Below are 20,854 nucleotides of genomic sequence, written 5' to 3' on the forward strand. Positions count from 1 at the left end.
TTTCCATACGTCAAGTGTCTGAATGTGAAAAGAAGCTTAGGATGATGTCTGTGTTAAAGCAAGAATTATCTTTCCACAATTAAAATGTAAGGCTGAGAAGTTTTGATAATTTGAAATGGAACGATTTAGAGAGTACCAGTTATAGACAGGAGTTTTGAGAGTACCAGTTATAGACAGGAGTTTTGTATATATGATATATCTTTGAAAGTAACACAAAGTGATATTAATAATTGCAAGGAGGTTTTTCCTATAATAATTTATTTGGCAGGCTATTGTTGTTACAAAGTTTTCAAAAAAGAAAAGTGCATCACTTGTAAAGATTTGATAACATGTCCAGATAATGAGAATTTATCACGGAACCACAGTTGCCTTGTTGGTATCAGAAGGGGTTCGTTATTATGCCCAGATGATATTACAGCAAATATGGTAATGTATAGTTATATCATCATTAATAAATTAACACAAACACCTAAATTCAAAAAATCAAGTAGTCAGAGAAATTTGGCATCGACAGTGATATATAATGCTCTTGCTGATGATGAAGCCTTATTCAAAATGATTTTTGCGATGAAGGTCATAGTACAGAAAAGATAGCAAAATTAATAATATGGGCATCCACTAATGCTTTATTGAATAATTATTGCTCAAAAGAAAATAACTCCATTGTTGCCAACAAAACTTTACTAAAAAGGGAAAGTTAGAAACTTTAACTACGACATAATGGCTAAATGTAAATGATTATGAAGTTATTTCATTCACATATATTAGAATAAACTATTTTTTTTATATATGTAAACCAATGCACTGCCATCTTGTAATTTGACGCTAACACTATGAATAAATATTTTTGTAATATAACGATAAAGATGGTACTTTGCTATATATTTTATTGTAACTGTAAATAAATTGTTTTGGTTCAGTATTTTATATTAACCTCATAACCTGTGTTTTAGTATTATTTTGTGTACACAAATTAGTGTAGACGAGAAAAATAAGGAAATTAACTTATTACCATGACTGGTAAACAACAAATGGTCTATTTTAGTGACGTTTTGTTTACATTTCTTTCGTCTGGTAAGGTAGTCACTTCTTAACATGACTGGTAAGCTACAAATGGTCTATTTTAGTGACATTTTGTTTACATGTCTTTCGTCTGGTAAGGTAGTCAGTGCTAGAGACTCACTCGGACTACCGTTGCTTACGTCACAAAACATCGAACAGAGCTTGTCTCTCGGTGGTCTCAGTCAGACACAAGGCATCTCCTCACCATCCCCACCCTATTCCCACAAGACACTGTAAATGTTGCCTCGTCACTCCACAAACCTCTACACCACTTCTCCAAGCCCCAATCCTGGTATTTCTGTGAAAATGCTTTCCTATCTATCATGTTTCAAGCACTCAGTATTGGCTTAACCTTGGCACGAAAGCTGCGATACTTCATAACCTTTGCCAAATGATCGCTTCTGCACCTAACAGAGACATCCCGAAGTTCATCTGAAACTCTTCCCTCACTTTGCGAGCTGTAAGGAAGGGCTGCTTTTCCAATGCACGTTTTATTTTGCGAGAAACTCGCTCAGAAATTTTCCTGGGACGCCCAGACCTAGGAAGAGGTGTTGGAATGCTCGACTCGCCATTTTCACGATATCTTGCCAACCACTTATGAACTACTCTTTGCTTTAATTTAAGCTTCTCGGCTATGAGCCCAGATCTTAGGCCCTCTTTGTAAAGGGTTATGATAAGAGACAATAGTATCGCTTTCCAATTGTTTGCCCGGAGCCATGGGACTCGAAAAAATAGCAATGATGATTGGTCAGAATCCACACTCAAACACGTCTGATTCAGTAACAAAAGATCATGGGCTGAAGCCCTCAGTAATCTGGAGCATTAGTAATAAACTCCAGTTAGTCATTTTTGACTCGGAGAAACATCAATTAAGGTGCCAAGCAGTAAAAAAAAAATAAATTTTTTCCCTTTGAAAACATTGGGAGGGGATCTTTAAGACAGTAAAAAGTTTGTGCGTTTTTTTTTTTTACCCTGCATGAACTTTCTGCTTGCATTGTATACGTATATATATGTATGTGTGTGTGTGTGTGTGTGTGTGTATATATGTATGTATATATATATATATATATATATATATATATATATATATATATATATATATATATATATATATATATATATGGAGAGATGTGTTGGTGTTTTTGGTATGTACTCACTTTATGGATTGGCCTCTGGATCATGGGAAAAAATGCTGGGTGTACTGATGATCATGTGTATAGAGTATGTGTATGATTTGACCTTTTGATTAATTGTAGGCAGTGCAAATTGTTAGGTAGGGTATCCAACACAATTTGTAAATCAAAACTGGGTTAAGTAACAATTGTGTGATTTTCTCCCCAAGAAACTGCTTAACTAGACTGCACTGGTTTACAAGAAAGCAAAACAAGGACAGTTGTGATTCTTCCTGTTAAGTAGCAAGACTTGCTGGAGGATCCTTACAAGGAAAAAGGACTATATCATAGAGTACTACCGACTCCTGCGCCTCAGATGAATGTCCATAACCGACAGTCCAAAAGTACGAAAACTACCACCTTCCTGTATGAAGGGTTAAAATTCTCTCAGCAGATAGGAAATCATCTATGTCTTTCTCTGTCAGAAAAGCCCATAATAAGTGTTGATCTTTATCCCTTGATCAACAATTGGCTAGGTTGGAAGCGTGGGCATGTTAACATTGATCGGAAAGCCCAGCACTATGGCCAAACGCAGGTTATCATTCACCTTAAACTGCCTGAAATTAGCTGGAGAAAACTAAGCAAGCATCCAAATACAGGAGGGCTCCGATTCCAAGAAGGTGATTTGACTTCATCTCGCTAATGGAGCTGTACAGGTGCTGTGTTGTTGTGCTCAGACCAAAACCCAGCAAAATTTAAAAATAATTTGTATTTTTCTAACATACTAACCTGAAGTTCTTAATGTTAGGATAAGCTTGCAAACACAAGCTGGATCGGCCATTCAAACTTTTATGGACAGGTATACATTAAACCCCACGTATTCACGTTCTCATGATTCGCGGACTCATGCATTCGTGGGTTTCTCTGTGGAACATGTCTAGCCATTATTCGCGGAAAATTCGCCCATTCGCGGTATTTTTCACTGAGAAATATTCACTAATTACTGTATTTTCATATAATTTTCATGAATAAATGAACTTTTTGTGATAAAACTATTAAAATACTCAAGTATATGCATTTTTACAGGGTTTTTCTGTGTTTAAACTATCAAAATGGACAGTTCTAAATGTTTTTAGAGGGGTTTTAAGTATTTGAGGATTTTAGCTATTTGGGGGGGGACGCATCCCCCACGAATATGGGAGGTTCACTGTAGTGGGGGGAACCTCACCCACCTGACTGTCTGCACTCCACTTTGCCTTCCGACCCAGGTGACAGATTAAAGGGGTGGCTGAGGTGGGCCATGAATGTAATGAACTTCAGGCTTGGAAGCTAGGATCAATACAAATTACTTTTAAGATTTCTTATTTGTTGCTACACATATACAAAAAACTTAAGTATATCTTAGTTTAACCAGACCACTGAGCTGATTAACAGCTCTCCTAGGCTGGCCCAAAGGAATAGATTTATTTTACATGGCTAAGAACCAACTGGTTACCTAGCAATGGGACCTACAGCTTATTGTGGAATCCAAACCACATTATGATGAGAAATGAATTTCTATCACCAGAAATAAATTCCTCTAATTCTTCATTGGTCGGTTGGAGAGTTGAACGCTGGGACAAATATAATCCTTCATTCTTTACAGTAGGAGACTTACCCATTGGGGGGAGGAAATTTGGGTACAAGTAATTCCCGGCTGTCAGTGATCCAGTTTTACAGGGCTTGTCTAGCGACGAAAATTGGCAATTTTTGGCACCGAAAATTGCCGATAATTGAATACTGGTGCTGATACATACCTAACCAAGGTGCCGATAACTGAAAATCAGTAATTTTCGGTTATCAGCACACCGTCAGAACGGAACCCCTGCTGATACCTGGGACTGCCTGTACTCCCTGAACTGACTAGTAGGTTTGTCCAGCCTGGAAATGTCATCTTTCTGGTCCATTCAGAAGCAAAGGAAGGATGACCCAATACCTCTAGCTTACTGCCCATTTGGGATGTTGCATTCGCTAGACTTCTGTACCATTAAGTAATGGATGATGCAACCGCTTAATCAGGCTGTAAGAACCTTCAGAAAATACAAATGTTGGAAGCAATAAGACCAGCCTAAGTCAACAAAGCCCTGATATATTGTCTATCCTCATCTCACCCTTGCCAAGAGAGGAGGGGAACTTGCAAAACTAGCCAACAAAAAGACTGATGTTAAGTCAAGTAGCTAACTGACTCTCTAACTTATAAGAGAGGAAGAAAGAGATAGGGGAGGAGAACCAATCACTCTTAACCTCTCTCTTGCCAGCCAGATACTGTAGATGAGGTGCCACAAGTCCCAAAACAGAACTGAGCTAGCTACCTAACCCATGAGCAACATTCCACAGGTAAACAAATGTGCAGGTGATAAAAAAATGATCACCTCTTTGCAAAAAATACCTGATATTCCGACAGGTTCTTATTGAGGGCAAAAGATGGGGTAATGACCCTATCATCATGAGCCCACTTACCCTTCACATTGGGTGAGTCACGTGCCCACGGATCAACTCACAGAGCCAGAGAGAGCTAGTGTTGTAGAACACCACTTCCTTGACTCTGTTAGAACTGAAGAAACATAGCTGTTCAAGATGTCATTATATGTTAGATATCACGTAACACTCAAAACAGAAACAGTAGTACAGGCAGTCCCCGCTTATTGGCATCATCGGTTAACGGTGTTTCAGTTTTACGATACTTGGCTAACTGTCATTAATCAGATTTTCGGCACCAGTGAGTGGTTTATTGGTGTCGGTAGGCAGTTTATCAGCATCGGTAAGCGGTTTATTGGCGTTGGTAAGTGGTTTATCGTGTCATCAACACCATTTATTAGCATAAATTACTGTGATGTTCCAATTATTGGTGCTCAGCTGGGAACAGAACCCCCAATGTTAACCAGGTACTGCCTGCACTGTATTCCACATGTCACTACTGAAAGTCCAGTAGGGAGGCGGCTGAAAAAGAACTGAACTTACATGACTGACAGTTCAGAGTCCTGGTGAAATTTAGGACAATCCCAAACAGACAGAACTCCAACCTCTTGAGTGCCACAGATACAAGAACCCAGACGACTCATCTGCACCTACAACGTCAGGGTTATTGAAAATAGTCTCTGGATTCAGATCTATATTTGACAACCTGTGTTACAGTTATATACAGGCTGTAAGTTAAAACTCCCAAAGACAAGTGTCCTACCTCTATGGGGTCTTAATCCCTTGATAAGGGGAGATCCATCTCTGGAATCTAACCCTGGCATTAAGGCTGAGCCATGCCTTCAACACAGGGTCAGAAAAAAGCTTCCTACACCAAAGGCGGACAAGAAAACACCAGTATCTGCTAAAGATTAGCTCTGACAATTAAGATATCTCATCTCCAACATCACAATTCAAGACACTATTTCCCTGGTAGACTGCTGATCAGGGAATGAAAGTATTCTGAAACTCCTAGACAGATGGTGAGTAACCATTCCCAAGAGGAGAATTTAGATATCCTTAAAGTGTTACATGCCACAACTCTCGCACCTGGATATACCCAACTATGAGTGACTGAATCTGATGGTTAACCATGGACAAAAATAGCTAGTAAGACTGGATATTACTCGGTACAGGTAATTAGGAACCACCAGAATCCACCTGAGAAATGAAATAATCAACCTGCCACTGATTACCTGCTAAAGAGGCAGAATGACGAGAAAGATGCAAGGTCCAAGATTGCTTTACAGCAAGGAAAGCCTTCCTCCATGTTTACTGAAATCCCAACATGGAAAGATATTACTTCCAGAGCAAGCTCCTTTTTCACTCGAAACAGGTGTAGCCAAGTGTAAGCCCTTTGTTAGCGAAACTTCAGACTGTCATTCGATGGGCCGGAGTTCAATTCCACAGCCGGATGGAGAGTTAATGGTGATAGAAATCATTTCTCGATAATGTGGTTCGGACAACTTCCTCCCATTGACATACAGGTGTATAGGAATCAATAGGAGAGCTGTTAATCAGTCCTGGTAAAACTTTTACCTGTTCCTGATGGTAGAGCTGGTGTGAGAGCACAAAAGGTATCTGGACCTCAGCTCTAAAATGAGACTCACTGCCCTGAGCAACATCCACATGAGCACACCACGACCCCCACTCCTGTGGATGAGTCTGCAAAACAAAGGTATCCCTGAAGGAAAGTCCTAAGAGACTCTTCCAAATGCAGTTCCAAGGTGTCAACATTACTGATTAAACTGTCTCTGGAATGACAGGAAACTTATGGGGATCCCTAAGTTTGCTGATGCAAGAATCCTGAATGTTGTAATGTTGTAAGATGACTTTGAATTGATATTAAATTGTTTTAGGATGACAGTTTAAGGGATACTGTATTTGGTGTTTGAAATGACAAATTTAAATTAATTTGTACTTTTTATAGCTAACAAACCTGTGATCTTAACATTAGGATAAATCTTCTGGCATCAGCTGGAAACTGGTAGAAATAAAAACAAGAATTGTTTATGCAAGGAACTAGTGGCATCTGGCATGCGTCACAGAGGCGAGATGGGAAGGGCCAGTGACTTTATCCAACCCCATGACATCAGTTTTTCAAATTTAAATTAATTTGTATTTTTCATAGTTAACAAACCTGCAGTCTTAACATTAGGATAAATCTTCTGGTGGCAGCTGGAAACCAGTCAAAATAAAAACAAGAGTTGTTTATGCAAGGAATTGGTGGCATCTGGCATCCATCATGGAGGTGAGATGGAAAGCTGCCAGCAACCTTATCTCAACCCCGTGATGTCTCAGTTGTCTTCTTATCGCCATTGAGAGAGGTGGTTTCTTTCTCTCCTTCCTCTCCATAGCCGGTTGTTTTCGCCTTTGCCCATGTTTCTTTGTTGTATTTGTGTTCAGTGTTTGTTTAGTGTGCGTGTTTTGGTTTTTATCATGCAATCTCAAAACCCAGTCTCAAGTCTTCGTGCATTTCAGCTCTTTGCAGGCGGCTGCGGTCCCTAATCACGCAAATACCAGGGGTCAACTGTACTTAATTTTGGAAAATGTTTATTCACACTGGTATGTTGTTCCAAAGAGAGACACAAGGCTACAAGAAAGTTTTGTAAACTAATTTGGCTTCAAAGGATTCATTTGCTTTCCCAAAAAAGTTTTTTATGTCCTATTCTCATGGAACTGACAAAATGTCCTTAATAAACACAATACTGACATACTGTAATTTCATTTCCTAAAAAAACAATTTGTTTTCAAGTACATATGAAAACATCTTGAATTTTTATGTCATTTTAGAAATCATGCTAAGACAATTTTTTTTACTAATAAACTGGTTAAAGAAATGAAATAACATAATTTTTGTATTTACTAAAAACATTTGGAGTAACTCCAAAGTTTAAGACACTAGGCAATTTTAGATATGAAAATGATAATGCCAAGGGCCAATACCAGCACCAGGGGTATGGGAGACAACTGATTGCCTTCACACTTGAGCTTTTGAATACCAGCTGCAGGCCAGATGAAATCATATGGTGGGCCCCCAGCCAGAATTTGACAACCCCTGTGCTAAAGCCATCCTAAATGGCAAAATAAACTATTACGTATACTAAATTACACACCCACCCACAACTACAGATTGAGATACCAAAACATCCAAAGGTGCAACAACCATGATACATTCAATTGCAATAAACACAAACAGTACTATGTTTACATAAGTTTGAAAAAGAAAGGGAAGGAGAAAACACAATGGTAATATCTACTGTACTTACAACAATCCAATAATACTTTTGATCTGTCATATTCAGGTTTATCTTCCACTCTAGCTTCTTCAACTTCTGGTCTTTGCTTCTTTGAATCTGGAGAACGTGACCGAGAATGAGCTCTTCTCTTTTCTCCTCGTCTATCTTCTGTATTGGATGGCTCCTGCTCTGGTTCAATTAACTCTTCCTTTATATAAATTTCCTCAATTTTCATGGAACCATCACATCCATTTCCAAGTTCTTTCTTAACCTCTGCAAAAGAAAAATAAAATAAATAAAGTAAAGGTGAGAGGGAAATAAAACAAGTATCAATACTTGGAAACTGATAAAAAGAACTAGATAAGGATCCATGTCAAGTGCAGTTGGAGGATATTACAAATGAAGTTACATATGAACCTAAAAGATTAGGGAGAGAGAGAGAGAGAGAGAGAGAGAGAGAGAGAGAGAGAGAGAGAGAGAGAGAGAGAGAGAGAGAGAGAGAGAGAGAGAGAATCTCTAACTCATAAAAAAAGTTGTTTTTATGATAAAAAATATTTTTATGATAAAATAAAGTTTTGTACATACTTACGTAGCAGATATATACCTAACTATAGTCTCCGACGTTCCCGACAGAGTTTCAAATCTCGCAGCACACGCGGCAGGTAGGTCAGGTGATCTACCTTTCCCGCCGCTGGGTGGCGGGAATAGGAACCATTCCCGTTTTCTAATCAGATTTTCTCTTCCACCTGTCTCCTGAGGGGAGGCTGGGCGGGCCATTAATCGTATATATCTGCCGGGTAAGTATGTACAAAACTTTATCATAAAAATATTATTTTTGTACATGCAACTTACCCATCAGATATATACTTAGCTGATTGGCACCCTTGGTGGAAGGTAAGAGACAGCTATTTAAAAAACAGGAAACAACATATGTTGTAGGATATAAAAACCATGGTTCTTACCTAATTGGGCAGAAGACTTCATGGATACTGTCTATGAGTCTGCTTGCCTCAAGAGCTTCAGCGAGGTTGAGACCTATGACTGACAGCCCTTCTGGATAGTGTCAATGGGGGCTGACCCACTTACATGACAGAGCCTTATTTTGGATCGTGTCAATGGGGGCTGACCCACTTACATGACAGAGCCTTTGCCTGTATCATATCAATGGGGGCTATCCCTCTTATATGACAGAGCTTTAGGTATCAAAAAACAACAAGGAGCACAACAACCAATCCCGACCACCTGACCAAGACTAACCTTGTTAGAGTTACGAATTGAAAGGGGGTTTTACTTCCAACACCCTCTTCCAATCAACCATAAAAACACACATCACGTAGCATTAAAATCAACTAAATTGACTAAATTATAAAGGATTAGTTTCAGCTCCCTGTCCCAGCACCGAATCTGAAGAAATGTATCACTGCCGCAACCGGGGCAAAAACAGTTGTTTTTTTAACAGGCCGTGATCTTGACATAGCTGAATTATTAACCTGTTATAACTGTCGTAATAATATACTGTACATTGAATTCCCAGAAATTGACGTACCAGTTCTCGCAAGTAACGGGCAAAGCATGGCGAGTTATAGGCTCAGAGGAGTGCAAGACTGAAGGCAAGGACTCAGCCACTGTACTGAAATGAAGTACGCAGTTAGCGAAGGTCTATAATACATAGGCCTGCAACAGGAAATTTGGCTTGCAGCAGGTTGAGAGTAGAGGGGCTGGGGGGAAATGACATCACTGAGAAAAGGAGTGAAAGAGGTTTGTGAAAGAAACTTTGTGGTAAAGTAGGAAATTTTCAAGGCAACGTTAGAACCTTTCCAACCGATAACGTGCAGTCGCGAGGTAATGCCTGAAGAGTCAGAATGCTGTAACATGCACCAATCATTAAAGCAACTTAAGAAAAAGCTTTGTACGAAAGGTTATCATAATAACCTAACCTAGTAGGCTGTGTTAATTGAAAGGGGGTTTAATAAATCATAAAATCAAGTTATTTTACTAACCTAACCTAACCCAGCAGGCCACGTTACCTGGCCCGGGGGGGGGACATAAGTTATAGGTTATTATAGTAACTTAACCTACCTAACCTAAACTAGTAGGCCTCGTTATCTGGTCGGGGGCAAAAGAAAACCTAAATTAATTAAAAAGAAGAAAGTTAAAGTAGCTTAACAGAAACTGTTATAGTTGACGAGCGGATTATGAATGGTTCCAACACAAGCAGATGGTCGTAACAGTTGGAAAGATGTAGGTCTAACCTGTGAAGATCACGTATGAATCCCCCCCACCACCCCTCCGATGGAAAGAGAAACTTCTCAATTGCCCCTGAAACCCCCTTTTCTCTCAAAGTTCCTGTAGGGTGCAGTCCCATTCTTCAAGGCCTGTCCTCAATCGTGATGACATATTGTAACACTTATAGGGTAAATGTCACCGAGCGGGAATGCGTTAACGTACAGGAGCAGTAATAATTATGAATAAGGAAATAGATATGAAATTAAGCTGAAAGAAAAGCCGATTATAAAAAACGAATACAGAAAGAAATATAAGTAACTCGGTGTATGTTTCCCCAGTTCCTAACACTCCATTTGGGCTAAAGCGTTTTCCCCACTGTAAAGTTATTGGTGTAACAAGATTAGTGGGATAAGTATTTATATACATCAGACTGTCCAGCCCCCCTTTTTCCTCAGTAAGCACTTGGGGTGTGTACCAAAAGCTCCCCTATAACAGTGCGCATGTGCAGCGGCATCCAAAATAGTAGTAGTGAAAGGATTTGCCTTTGTAACAAGTACCTCAGTCGTTTTCTTCCTCCTGTATTTGTGTAAGGGTTTTTCGTCTCTGTAATGCAATATGCAGTAAGATCTGATCGCCTTCTCACCTCCCATGGTCTACCCTACCAGGGACACCACTTTACCTCGAGGTTCCCTAGCTTGTAGGATAATAGCACAGTGGGGGAGTATATCACCCTGTCCCAGAGGTATACCACACCCATAACCCAGCTTTCCCAAAGAGTTCTCTACCTTGTTGGATGAAGTTCTGTGGTTAATTACAGGCTAATTACAGTCGTGCGACAAAAATTGAAGCTAAAACCTTAATAAGCAACCAAAACATTGTAGAAAAAGTCAGTTTGCAAGGAAATCTCCGACACAGAGTTAATATACTTAGTTCTACCGAAGTAAAGTTAACCACTATTATTATTATGGAAAACTACAGGGTATCTCTGCACAGACTGTCATGTTGTTGTTATGGAATTGCTCCGCACACGTGCAAGTCATTAGGGAGCAATGTGTTCAAGAAGGGATTGGCTAAGGAAACCTATTATAAAATTAACTAACCTGACATACCCTCACTTAACCTACTCTAGCAGGCTGTGTTACTTAGCAGGAGGATCTGTCCCCTGGACCCCCGCCGAGAAGGAAAATATGCACAAAATGCTGTGCCTGTGCACAACCTATTGGCAATAGGTAGTATTTAATTACTAATCACATACCACCACCAAAGGCATCAACACATACACATAGCACACATTGTTTAGCATTAAAATCACCACCAGTCCACCACCAAAAGCATTAACACACACACCAAGCTTAATCGATTTAGACAGGGCTATGTGTATCTGTCAGTGCGAAGACTGTTAACTCATTGGATTAATATAAATTCATTTATATATAGGAAATTTTCAACAGTTTTCTGTTTCTTTGGATGCCTTATTCTTGATTTTCAATTACAGTTAAAATTTATTACCATTCATGGAACTGCTGTCACGGCCTTCTACTGGAGCAGACCGTCCCCGATCATGTGGCTGCTTTCTCCTCACATCACCACTCTTTGGGGGGTCAGGGCAGTCAATCAACCACGGTATGCTATTTGGCAGCAACCCAGATTTCCTGTAATTTAAAATATATCATCATCTTCTATACATTCTTCCAGGTTCTACTTTGCAGAAAAGACTAGATCAATACAGTGTGACCAAGGTGATCATTTACAATCCATGGTTTGTTATTATTAATACGTTGGTGAGCCATGGTGACAAAATACAGCATTGGCCTGTAGTCAACAACAATTAAATTTGGGTATTTCCCTGGAATTACCTGTCATTGGGGTTTTTGAATTGGGATGTGGCAAAATGATCACTGCAAACTCTGCGCCACTTCATCTGATCTGGAGTTTTGCCTAGCAGGTCCTCTCTCCGAAGATTTCTAATCCATTCTGCACACCTGAAATAAATTCAGTAGTTCCAGGTTATTTTTTATACATGATGATACAAAGAGACTGATCTATGATATTACATTGTATATACTGTAGGCAGAGCAGGGATCTCTACACAATATGGTAAAGCTCTGCGCCTGTTTTTACCTTTTCAACTGGTTTTTTCTACACTTTTAGGGGTTCTGATACTGGCGGTGCATCTGTTTGTTGTTGGCCAAATGGAATGTCCCTTCGCCGTGTATAGTACTGGCCCGGGGGGGGGGGGACCATATGTTAACAAGTTATTGCACTTGCCGGACAGGATACGAACCATTCGAAACAGACATACCCGTGCTCTGTCTTGTGAAGATTGCGTTTGGAAACCCCTTGTTGGATGGACTTCACGGGTTAATTACACGTTAATTACACTCGAGCCTCAAAAATTAAAGGTAAATTCATAATTAGCAACCAAAAAACTGTAGAAAAAGTTAAGTTAGAAGGCATTCGCCGCCGTGGAGCTACTACATAGTTCTACCCACGATGTATCAACACAGGGGGTAGTCTACATATCCTAGGGATGCCCCCGTAGCTCATTAACAATGACTCCAAATGAAAAATTGCATAGAATAAAAACTGTTCAGCGGGCCCGATTCTACCCAAAAAGTAACATACTTGACCAGTTTGCTTGATTTTCCCAAACAACAATTTTTTCAGCGGAGCGTAACTTTTTCTAAGTACCAAGTTGACATGAACGGTGTCACGGAGCAACGCTCTCCGTAGTTAGTCAGATGGCCGATGTGCGCGCTTCTCTCAACCCGTAGTTCCTAAGGCTGCCGCCGACAGCGCCCGGCCGTGCGCGGGAAATTTAATTCCATCCAATCGTATCTCAAGGCTGACCCAGGTCATGCCCTAGGGCTTCTGGATTAAATACTTCGAACCAATCATAATGCGTTCTAACGATATGATTCATAGGCCTTGGCCAACACCAGAACCACGCTTTCTTTCTTTCTCGAACCGCCGCGACGGAAAGTCACGATTTTATTTTGTTCCCAGAAGCGATACCTAGAATGTGTTCCGTGTCCATTTTGGGCCTTTTTGGATTTAGGACCTGCAGAGCCGATACTGTTATCTACGTAACCTACATGGTCGGACAGCAGCGACTTTGAATAAGGTAAGCACAGCATTTACCTGCCTTTTTACATTTGTTTTGCTGCTAGGTTAGGTAGGGTTTTGGAACTGACCCTAGTGTGCAGTTGTTTTTTGTAACCCGTGGCTACAGTGAATACAGATATTACCGCTTGCCAGAGCATACGTGCCTGCCAAAAATCATTAAAAATGCGGATAAGGCACGCAGCGCCGTTCTGCCGCGCCAATCTGAGACCAGATATGTTAAAAAAATCACCGTTACAAAATTTACGCCCGTTCTAATGTAGGTAGGGAGGTAGGGAATAGCCTGACCGAGGTTTCTTATGTAGGCTACAGGTAGCCTAGGCTAGCGTTTTCCGTCCGCCCTGATGTAGGTAGGGTCAGCCTCACACATGCAGTGTAGCGGGTCAGCCTCATGTACGCAGATTAGCGGGTCAGCATCACGTATGTACTTTGGCGGGCCAGCCTTACGGTAGTAGCCTAGCAGGACAACCTTTTGTATGCAGACTAGCGGGTCAGAAAATAGCAAATTTTTACGTTACGGCCGCCACAAATCCCAGCTTTTGCTTCTCCCCACCCAAAACCCCGGTTCCCAACACGGTCCCCCTTACCGTTTTATTCACCTTTCTGTTGCTTTCCCCACACCAAAAACGCGCTTTTCATTACCGACGTGAAGCAACACGGGAGCTATTTAAAGAGGGCGCGTTTTCTATAGCGGTTTTTTGGCGCCAAAAGTAGGGTCCCGCGGACTTTCAGCGGCTCCAACACAGGTATTAGGCAAGCTTACAAACAACTACAGTGTATAGGAGCTCGCATGATGGGACGGACGGTGATTTTAGAATTTTGCATCGGATTTATAATTGCCTCGGGGGTAGTTTTACGAATAAACATTCCATCCCACACATCCTACGTGGCCTATCTGTCTGTCTGCAAGTGTAATCATTATAAAAGTCTGGTGTAATGAACAATAATGAAGAGTACATAGCAGTTAACAAGCTGCTTGCAAGCAGACGGGCTGACGTACTCGTGTGCTCACCTGGCGTCGTCCTTCGGGAAAGAGTGGAAGGCCACTTCTTTGTTTGTTTTTGTATACTTTGTACAGTTCATGGCAGAACACTCTGTTCCTTTTGATCCACAGGTTTTCTTGGTGTTGCCTGTGTAGTGTAAATGATCCATGGAGAGATAATTTGGCGTAGACTCGGCAGCAGCGACAGAATGATGCGTCTTTAACAACCTCCAGTTACACACAAACAAAATGGCCGCCGGCGCTCAGCCAATTACGTTGCAGCACATACGAATTCGGCAGTCGGCCCTCTCTATGGTGTTCTCTCTGTCAGAAATAAAGTAAAATAAACAAAGTGGAGTAAAATAAATAAACCTGTCTCCTCTTCGTCGTTGGCCTGTTCGGGCGCCTCCATCAAGCGCTCCACCACCACTATCTTATTTCTCTGGCCTCCAGTTCAGCCACTTTGAGCTTGCTGCTGTCTAATGCAAATGATCGCTTCCTCAAGCAACTTAAACGTCACAATAGAGTTAAATACGCAAGCTTTAACGCGCGCTACTCTATTCAAAAGGAGTCCTCCCAAGTAGTAATAGTAGTAGTAAGCGGGATTGTCCTCTGAAACGGCTCCCTTGCTCGTAGTATTCCTACTTTGCGTTTAATTTTATTGTCTCTGTAATCCCATAAGTCTTTTATAAATCCTTTCCTATTATCAATTTATTCTTTCGACAGTTCTGTAAACAAAAGTATATTAGCCATCAGTTCCTCTTTATTTTCCTGATATGGCCGCTGCGCAAAACTATATCTATTTCCAATCCCATTATATGCTGGGCACAAACATTTTGTATCTTCCCTTTTAGCCCATTCCTGTCCTTTAATCCTAGAATGTCTAATCTAGCCCTACTGATCAGCATTGTTTTTTCAGTATTATCATACCACATTTCTTGTTTTATCTATATTTTCTGTATATTCTTACTGTTGTCATTCATTTCTCTCTGCCACGCTTTTTTGTCCCAGTTATTTATTATCTCTTTTACCTGCTTACCTTTAAACAATGCAATTTTACTTAAGTTTGTTTAATTCTTTCGTATATCTTTTACTTGCAGAATCCAAGGGGTTTTCTTTTCATATTGTTTCATGGTTATCTCGTATAGGAGCCTATTTCCATCACTCTCAAGTGTATGTCCAGATGAATAAGGCATCATTGTAAAGGTAAAGTTCTCAGCTTTAATTTGATATGTCATTTGTTGATTTTTATATATGTAAATTGTGTTTAAAGCCCCAGTAATAATTAGTGCATGTCTAGAACTTTGTAAACTGCTATTTGTCTGCACATAATAGATAAAACTAAATCGATAGCTAGTGACATTTCCTCATCTGCAAATCTGGTTGAAAAAGTCTAAGGGCGAGCTAAAACTTGTTTGGATTTAGGTGTTAAAACTGCTAGGTATTTGAAACAAGTAAAAAACCATTTGTCCCAGACCTGTCGCGAAAATAAGCTTAGCTACGATGACATATATAATTTATGTGAAATTTCTTATTAACTAGATAACTTTAACAATTGACGTTTTTCCGTCATTAGTACGTATCTCAGGTGGATGAGATATTGACAGAATTCGATGATTTATTAGCTTTTGTTTCAGGATGCCCTGTAAAAATTCAATATTTAACAGCTTTCAAGTGAATCTTTCCAAAATACAATAGGATATGCCGTTGATGCAGAACCATTTAATAACTTGTGTAAGCAAGAAATTATGGCCTTTTCCTAAAATAGAAAAAATGCCAACAGCAGAGCCAAAAAATAATGCAGTTAAAGTTTACTGCACCTGTAGATTACCTAACATAGATAATGTCATGATAAAATGTGAAAATGAAAAGTGTAAAATAAAATGGTTTCATAAAAATTGCGTAAATGTACATGAACCTTCATTCAAATGGTCGTGTAATTCATGTACAGTACTTGGTAAAGAATAAAACAAAGAAACTAAATAAATAAATCACACTGCAACCTGTGGCATATCAGTTGTCTATTCCGGAGCCTATACATATTGTCTTGTCTACTGTATACTCATTTTGTACTTGTGTGTAATTGATTTTCAAGCGTGCTCTGTTCGACACGTCTTTCTTCGTCCACTTTCTAATTTTCATGATTTCTTTTGTATACATGTACAGTAAAACCTCCCTGACTGACCACTTCGATATGAATACCACCTCAAAATTAAGCCCACATTTCAACAGACCCACTGAAATGAAATAAATAATAGTTTCATGAGTTCTGGGTTTTCTGAAAATAGCGGCAGGTGAAATTTGTTTTTGTGATTACAAACCAATTTCATGCCCAAACCACCGTATCCACACTATTTAAATGGCCTACGTATCAAAAATAGTTTTTCAAACGAGAAATTTATTGAGGGTTTCAAGAGTTCCAGGTTTTCTGCTATGCAACCATTAATGGGATTTGCAATAAGTACAATTTTACTCCTGCGCTTTAAAATGTTTACACATGAAACCCTAACAAATGAGCATATCAAATTAAAGCTAGTAACTCTTGCCTTTTAAATGGTGCCTTAAAAGTAAAAATATAGTCACGAATCCAAAAGTTATTGAGTTCCAAGTTCCACGAGTTCTCGGTTTTCTTCAAACATCAGTTTATGTGCTTCTAGACATGCGCTAATTATTAATGAGGCTTTAAACGCCATTTATATATAAAAACATACAAATTATATATCAAATTAACCCACGAACGGCGGCGCGTCGCTAAAATCGACGCTTTATGTGCTACTAAAATGCGATCGTCGATTTCAGCGATGCTTTAATTTCAAATCACGCGGGCAAGAACAGGTGGTGTTGGAGGCGGGGTTTTATGATGTCATAAGGGTAAGTAAACCATTCAGAACACAGATAAGAAACAGTATTGCCACAATGCCTCAATTTTTTAAATGAGATGATAATACGCTTGCGCAACTTTTGGTCAGTTTCCGCGGTTTTTTCTTTGCATGACGGCGGCCGTGAAATTTACTTTTTTTATGTGATTTATTGATATAATTACATAATAATGGCGAATGAAAGAAGTGATAGTGATTGGTCACTTAGTGACAATGATTTTGACATAAGTCAGGGTTCTGAAAGTGATAGCGTAAGTGAGGAATATGATGTTGAAAGTGATAGTGATACTGATATCGGTGATTATGATCATGCATCCGTCTGGACACGAGCCTACCCGCCGGAAGACATTAGTTCCGGCACGAAATTAGTTTTTTACAGAAAGACATACAGGACCAATTAGTGTGCCTCCAAGAAATTCCCAGCCCATTCAATACCTTTATTTGTTCCTGACTGACAATGTCATTGATAATATTGTAAAACAAACGAACAAATATGCAGCTGACGTACTTGCAACCAAAACATGTACATAGTGTATATATGTAAATAAGGTTAGTAAAAGTTCTATATACTTTCATTAGGGCACTTAGTAATAGAAATGTTGATAGTGCTGTAACAACTAATTGCAAGAGGACGATTCTCTTTTGAAACTCGGTGTGAGATGGTTTCGTTAAATGTCTAATACCTGTTGAGCTACTAGTTATATATGCCTGAATTTTTTTCTCCAACTTCTAAGATAAATTTAGCTCTTGTTCATTTATGAAATGATGAAAAAGCATGACCTGTATAAGTGTTTGGTCGACAGAAAGTTGAAAATGAAAAAGGATAAAAAAAAATTTCCTTTACATTTCACAATATATATATGTTCTCTTTGCAAAAAAAATATATTTTTTTATTGCCGTATAATCGCCATTTTCTGGCGATTCCAATGGTATATAAAACATTACTATTCTTATGAAAATAATCTGATAAGGAAATTTCCGAAAAAAAAAAAAATTAGTGAAATAGGCGTCGCATTTTAATCGTAAAGAGTTTTACCTTTACAACAGTGAGAAATAGCCTGTTACTTTAAATAGCAGTATGTATTTGTCAAACAACTTTACTGTATTTAAAAAATGGTCAACTTTTAGGCTAAATGGCTTGTTAAGGTAAATTGGTTTTGACTCGGAATAGCCTAACTAGCCTAAGTTTTAGGGGCTGTGACTGAAAATCATATCTCTAGGCCATATATTAATAGGATTTCTTTTTATTAAATTAACTTCTTGTACCCGCCTTATAACCTTGGCCCAGCAGATAGTAACCAACCTGGCTGGAACAATAACCGGTAAAATTGCACTTTAAACCCTATATTTACCTCGCAATGAAAGGTACATTTTTTTTTATATATATCGGACAAATCTAAGGTATTTTTCTTCTATGATATTTACAGCGGAAATCAACCGTTAATAAGATATACCCACTTCAAATGTACGGGTAGAATGCATGACCATGGGCCACCGTCATTTCCGCTGTCCAACTAAACTGCATCGCTTCCTGAATGAAGTTTAGGTTAGGTAGTGTGTTTTCAGTATCTTCCTTTATCCTGAGGGGTTGGGGGACTTACATGGGGGTTATGAAGCCCCCTCACCAACTAAGATGATGTTATTCTAGGAAAGGTTAGGTAGTATCTCTTAGTGCACATTTTAATTACCATATATTAACACATGAATTCTTTCAGGTGCTCTGTTTATGCTTGCCAAAGATATCTACAGTGATTTTACACCCAGTTACTGATCACTGTGGCTGAAGATCATCATGTACGCATTCGTCAGGTTAAAACTTTTCGGCCTCGCAAAGATACTCTGGGCATCTATAATGATGAAGAATTAATTAAGAGATATAGATTAGATCGTGCTGGGATTTTATATGTAACGGATTTAGTGCGAGAACGCATACAAAGTGCAACAGGAAGGAGCATGGCTATTACCCCTGAAATGAAGGTATTAGTCATGTTAAGGTATTTGGCTACAGGAAAAATGCAATTGTGCAATGGAGATGATTTGGGTCTCTCCCAGCCTGGTATAAGCAGAGTGATATCTGAAACACTGGATGCATTATCCACAAATGACATGCTGCGTCGATTTGTTAAGTTCCCAAGAGAAATAAGAGACATTCAGAGGAAACAAAGAGAATTTATGCAGATTGCAAACATGCCTGGTGTTGTTGGAGCAATAGATGGTACACATATTAGAATAGTGGTTTTGATGCCAAATACAAAATAATTAATATTGTTGGAAACTGGCCTGGGTCTACACGATGCGCGTATACTGCAACAGAGTGGACTCAAAACATTGTTTGATCGTAATATTGTCCCACCTGGATGCCATCTTCTTGGAGACAGCGGTTACCCTGGCAAACGATGGTTGCTAACACCTTATCTCCAACCTCGGTCCAATGCGCAAATAGCTTATAACAGGTAATGATTTTTTTTTTTTTTGAGTGAATGAAAATGCAAATTAGTTTCAACCAATTTTGCCCTCTCATTAAAGGAACCTTAAAATGTCGCTAATTTACTCAAGGGTAGTGGGAAGGGAGTACTCTTTTAAGTATTCCCTGCATAGGAAATCACCTTGCTATACCTCTGTATGCAACAATTTTTATTAAGTGTCAAATGAAAAGCACCTTTGTATGCAAATCAAAATTAAAGCAGAATGTAAAAGTTTTGTTTCTGATGTATGTAATTAATTTTGCATCAGATTTTCGCATATTTTTCTATATTTTTTCTAGGGCACATAAGATAACAAGAGCTGTTGTGGAAAGAGGAATAGGGCAATTAAAGCGCAAGTTTCATGTTTTGCATGGTGAAATTAGAGTTAGTCCTCAAAAAACATGCAAGATTATTATTGCATGTGCTGTGCTTTATAACCTGTGTAAGGAGAGAAATATATTGGACTACAATGAGGATTTTGAATATGTGCAAGAAAATGTTAACCCTGTAGTGCATGAAGCTCCAGCCAATGAAGGTCTTCGTTATAGGGACCACTACACTAACACATTTCAAGTAAGTAGTTTTAAAGATCAACTTAGAAATGTTGGTTGCACAATAGTGCACAAGATATCCAAAATTTGAAGCTCAGCTACCAGACATATTCAAATTTCTCTGGTCTTGGAGGACAACTATGGTAGATTTACATCCACTTATAATTTCTAAAGCAATCAACAAAATAGTCATTCTGGCTTGTCATGTCAAAAATGTCATTTAGACACCCTTCTAGAGGACTTTCAAGTCTTAAATATTTGGAACTGATAAACATCATGAGTAAAATTTATCTCAGTTCTATTTATGTTGCCAAAAAAGTAAAGTAGCTTAATTATAATACTGAAGTTTCTTGGATTCAAGTGGCTTTCAGCTTTAACTCTACTGAACATCAAATAGTAAATTGATCAAATTTTATGTAACATTTAATGTTATAAGTTAAATAAATATTTCATTTTTCAGCATAGAACACTGAAGTGGGTATCAATGGCAGCCACAGTGTTCCTTTGATGTACGGTGGAGTGCGACAACCAGTATTCAAATATTTTTCAATGGCAGCCACAGTGTTCCTTTGATATACAGTGGAGTACATAAACCAGTACTCAACTATTTTTTACCAGAATGAGTGTGAAGATAGTAATAAATTTAATAATAATAATAAACTTTACTTTTCCTTACAAATTATCATCATAACAAGATTGCACACATATAATACCTGAGT

General features: G+C 38.9%; 1 protein-coding gene and 1 pseudogene across 8 annotated transcripts in view; one reads left to right on the plus strand and one right to left on the minus strand.

The window, feature by feature from the left end:
* Positions 1 to 14,841, minus strand: part of LOC136845039 (heterogeneous nuclear ribonucleoprotein U-like) — a 68,068-nt gene extending 53,227 nt beyond the window's left edge. For 5 of the 8 annotated variants that reach the window (XM_067114751.1, XM_067114760.1, XM_067114757.1 and 2 more), the window contains exons 1-4: positions 14,271 to 14,841; positions 11,992 to 12,117; positions 11,645 to 11,787; positions 7,940 to 8,182 (exon numbers count right to left, since the gene is read on the minus strand). In XM_067114751.1, the coding sequence (XP_066970852.1) occupies positions 7,940 to 8,182; positions 11,645 to 11,787; positions 11,992 to 12,117; positions 14,271 to 14,410 (652 nt within the window). In that variant the 5' untranslated portion in view covers positions 14,411 to 14,841. Of the gene's footprint in view, positions 1 to 7,939; positions 8,183 to 11,644; positions 11,788 to 11,991; positions 12,118 to 14,258 lie in introns of those variants that run through there. The other 3 variants (XM_067114753.1, XM_067114752.1, XM_067114759.1) reach the window with 3 other exon arrangements.
* A 2,448-nt stretch (positions 14,842 to 17,289) lies between these two features.
* LOC136844737 (putative nuclease HARBI1) lies at positions 17,290 to 20,795 on the plus strand (annotated as a pseudogene).
* The last annotated feature ends 59 nt before the right edge of the window (positions 20,796 to 20,854 follow it).

This window comes from Macrobrachium rosenbergii, chromosome 13 (genome assembly GCF_040412425.1).
Source record: "Macrobrachium rosenbergii isolate ZJJX-2024 chromosome 13, ASM4041242v1, whole genome shotgun sequence".
NCBI classification, from domain to species: domain Eukaryota; kingdom Metazoa; phylum Arthropoda; class Malacostraca; order Decapoda; family Palaemonidae; genus Macrobrachium; species Macrobrachium rosenbergii.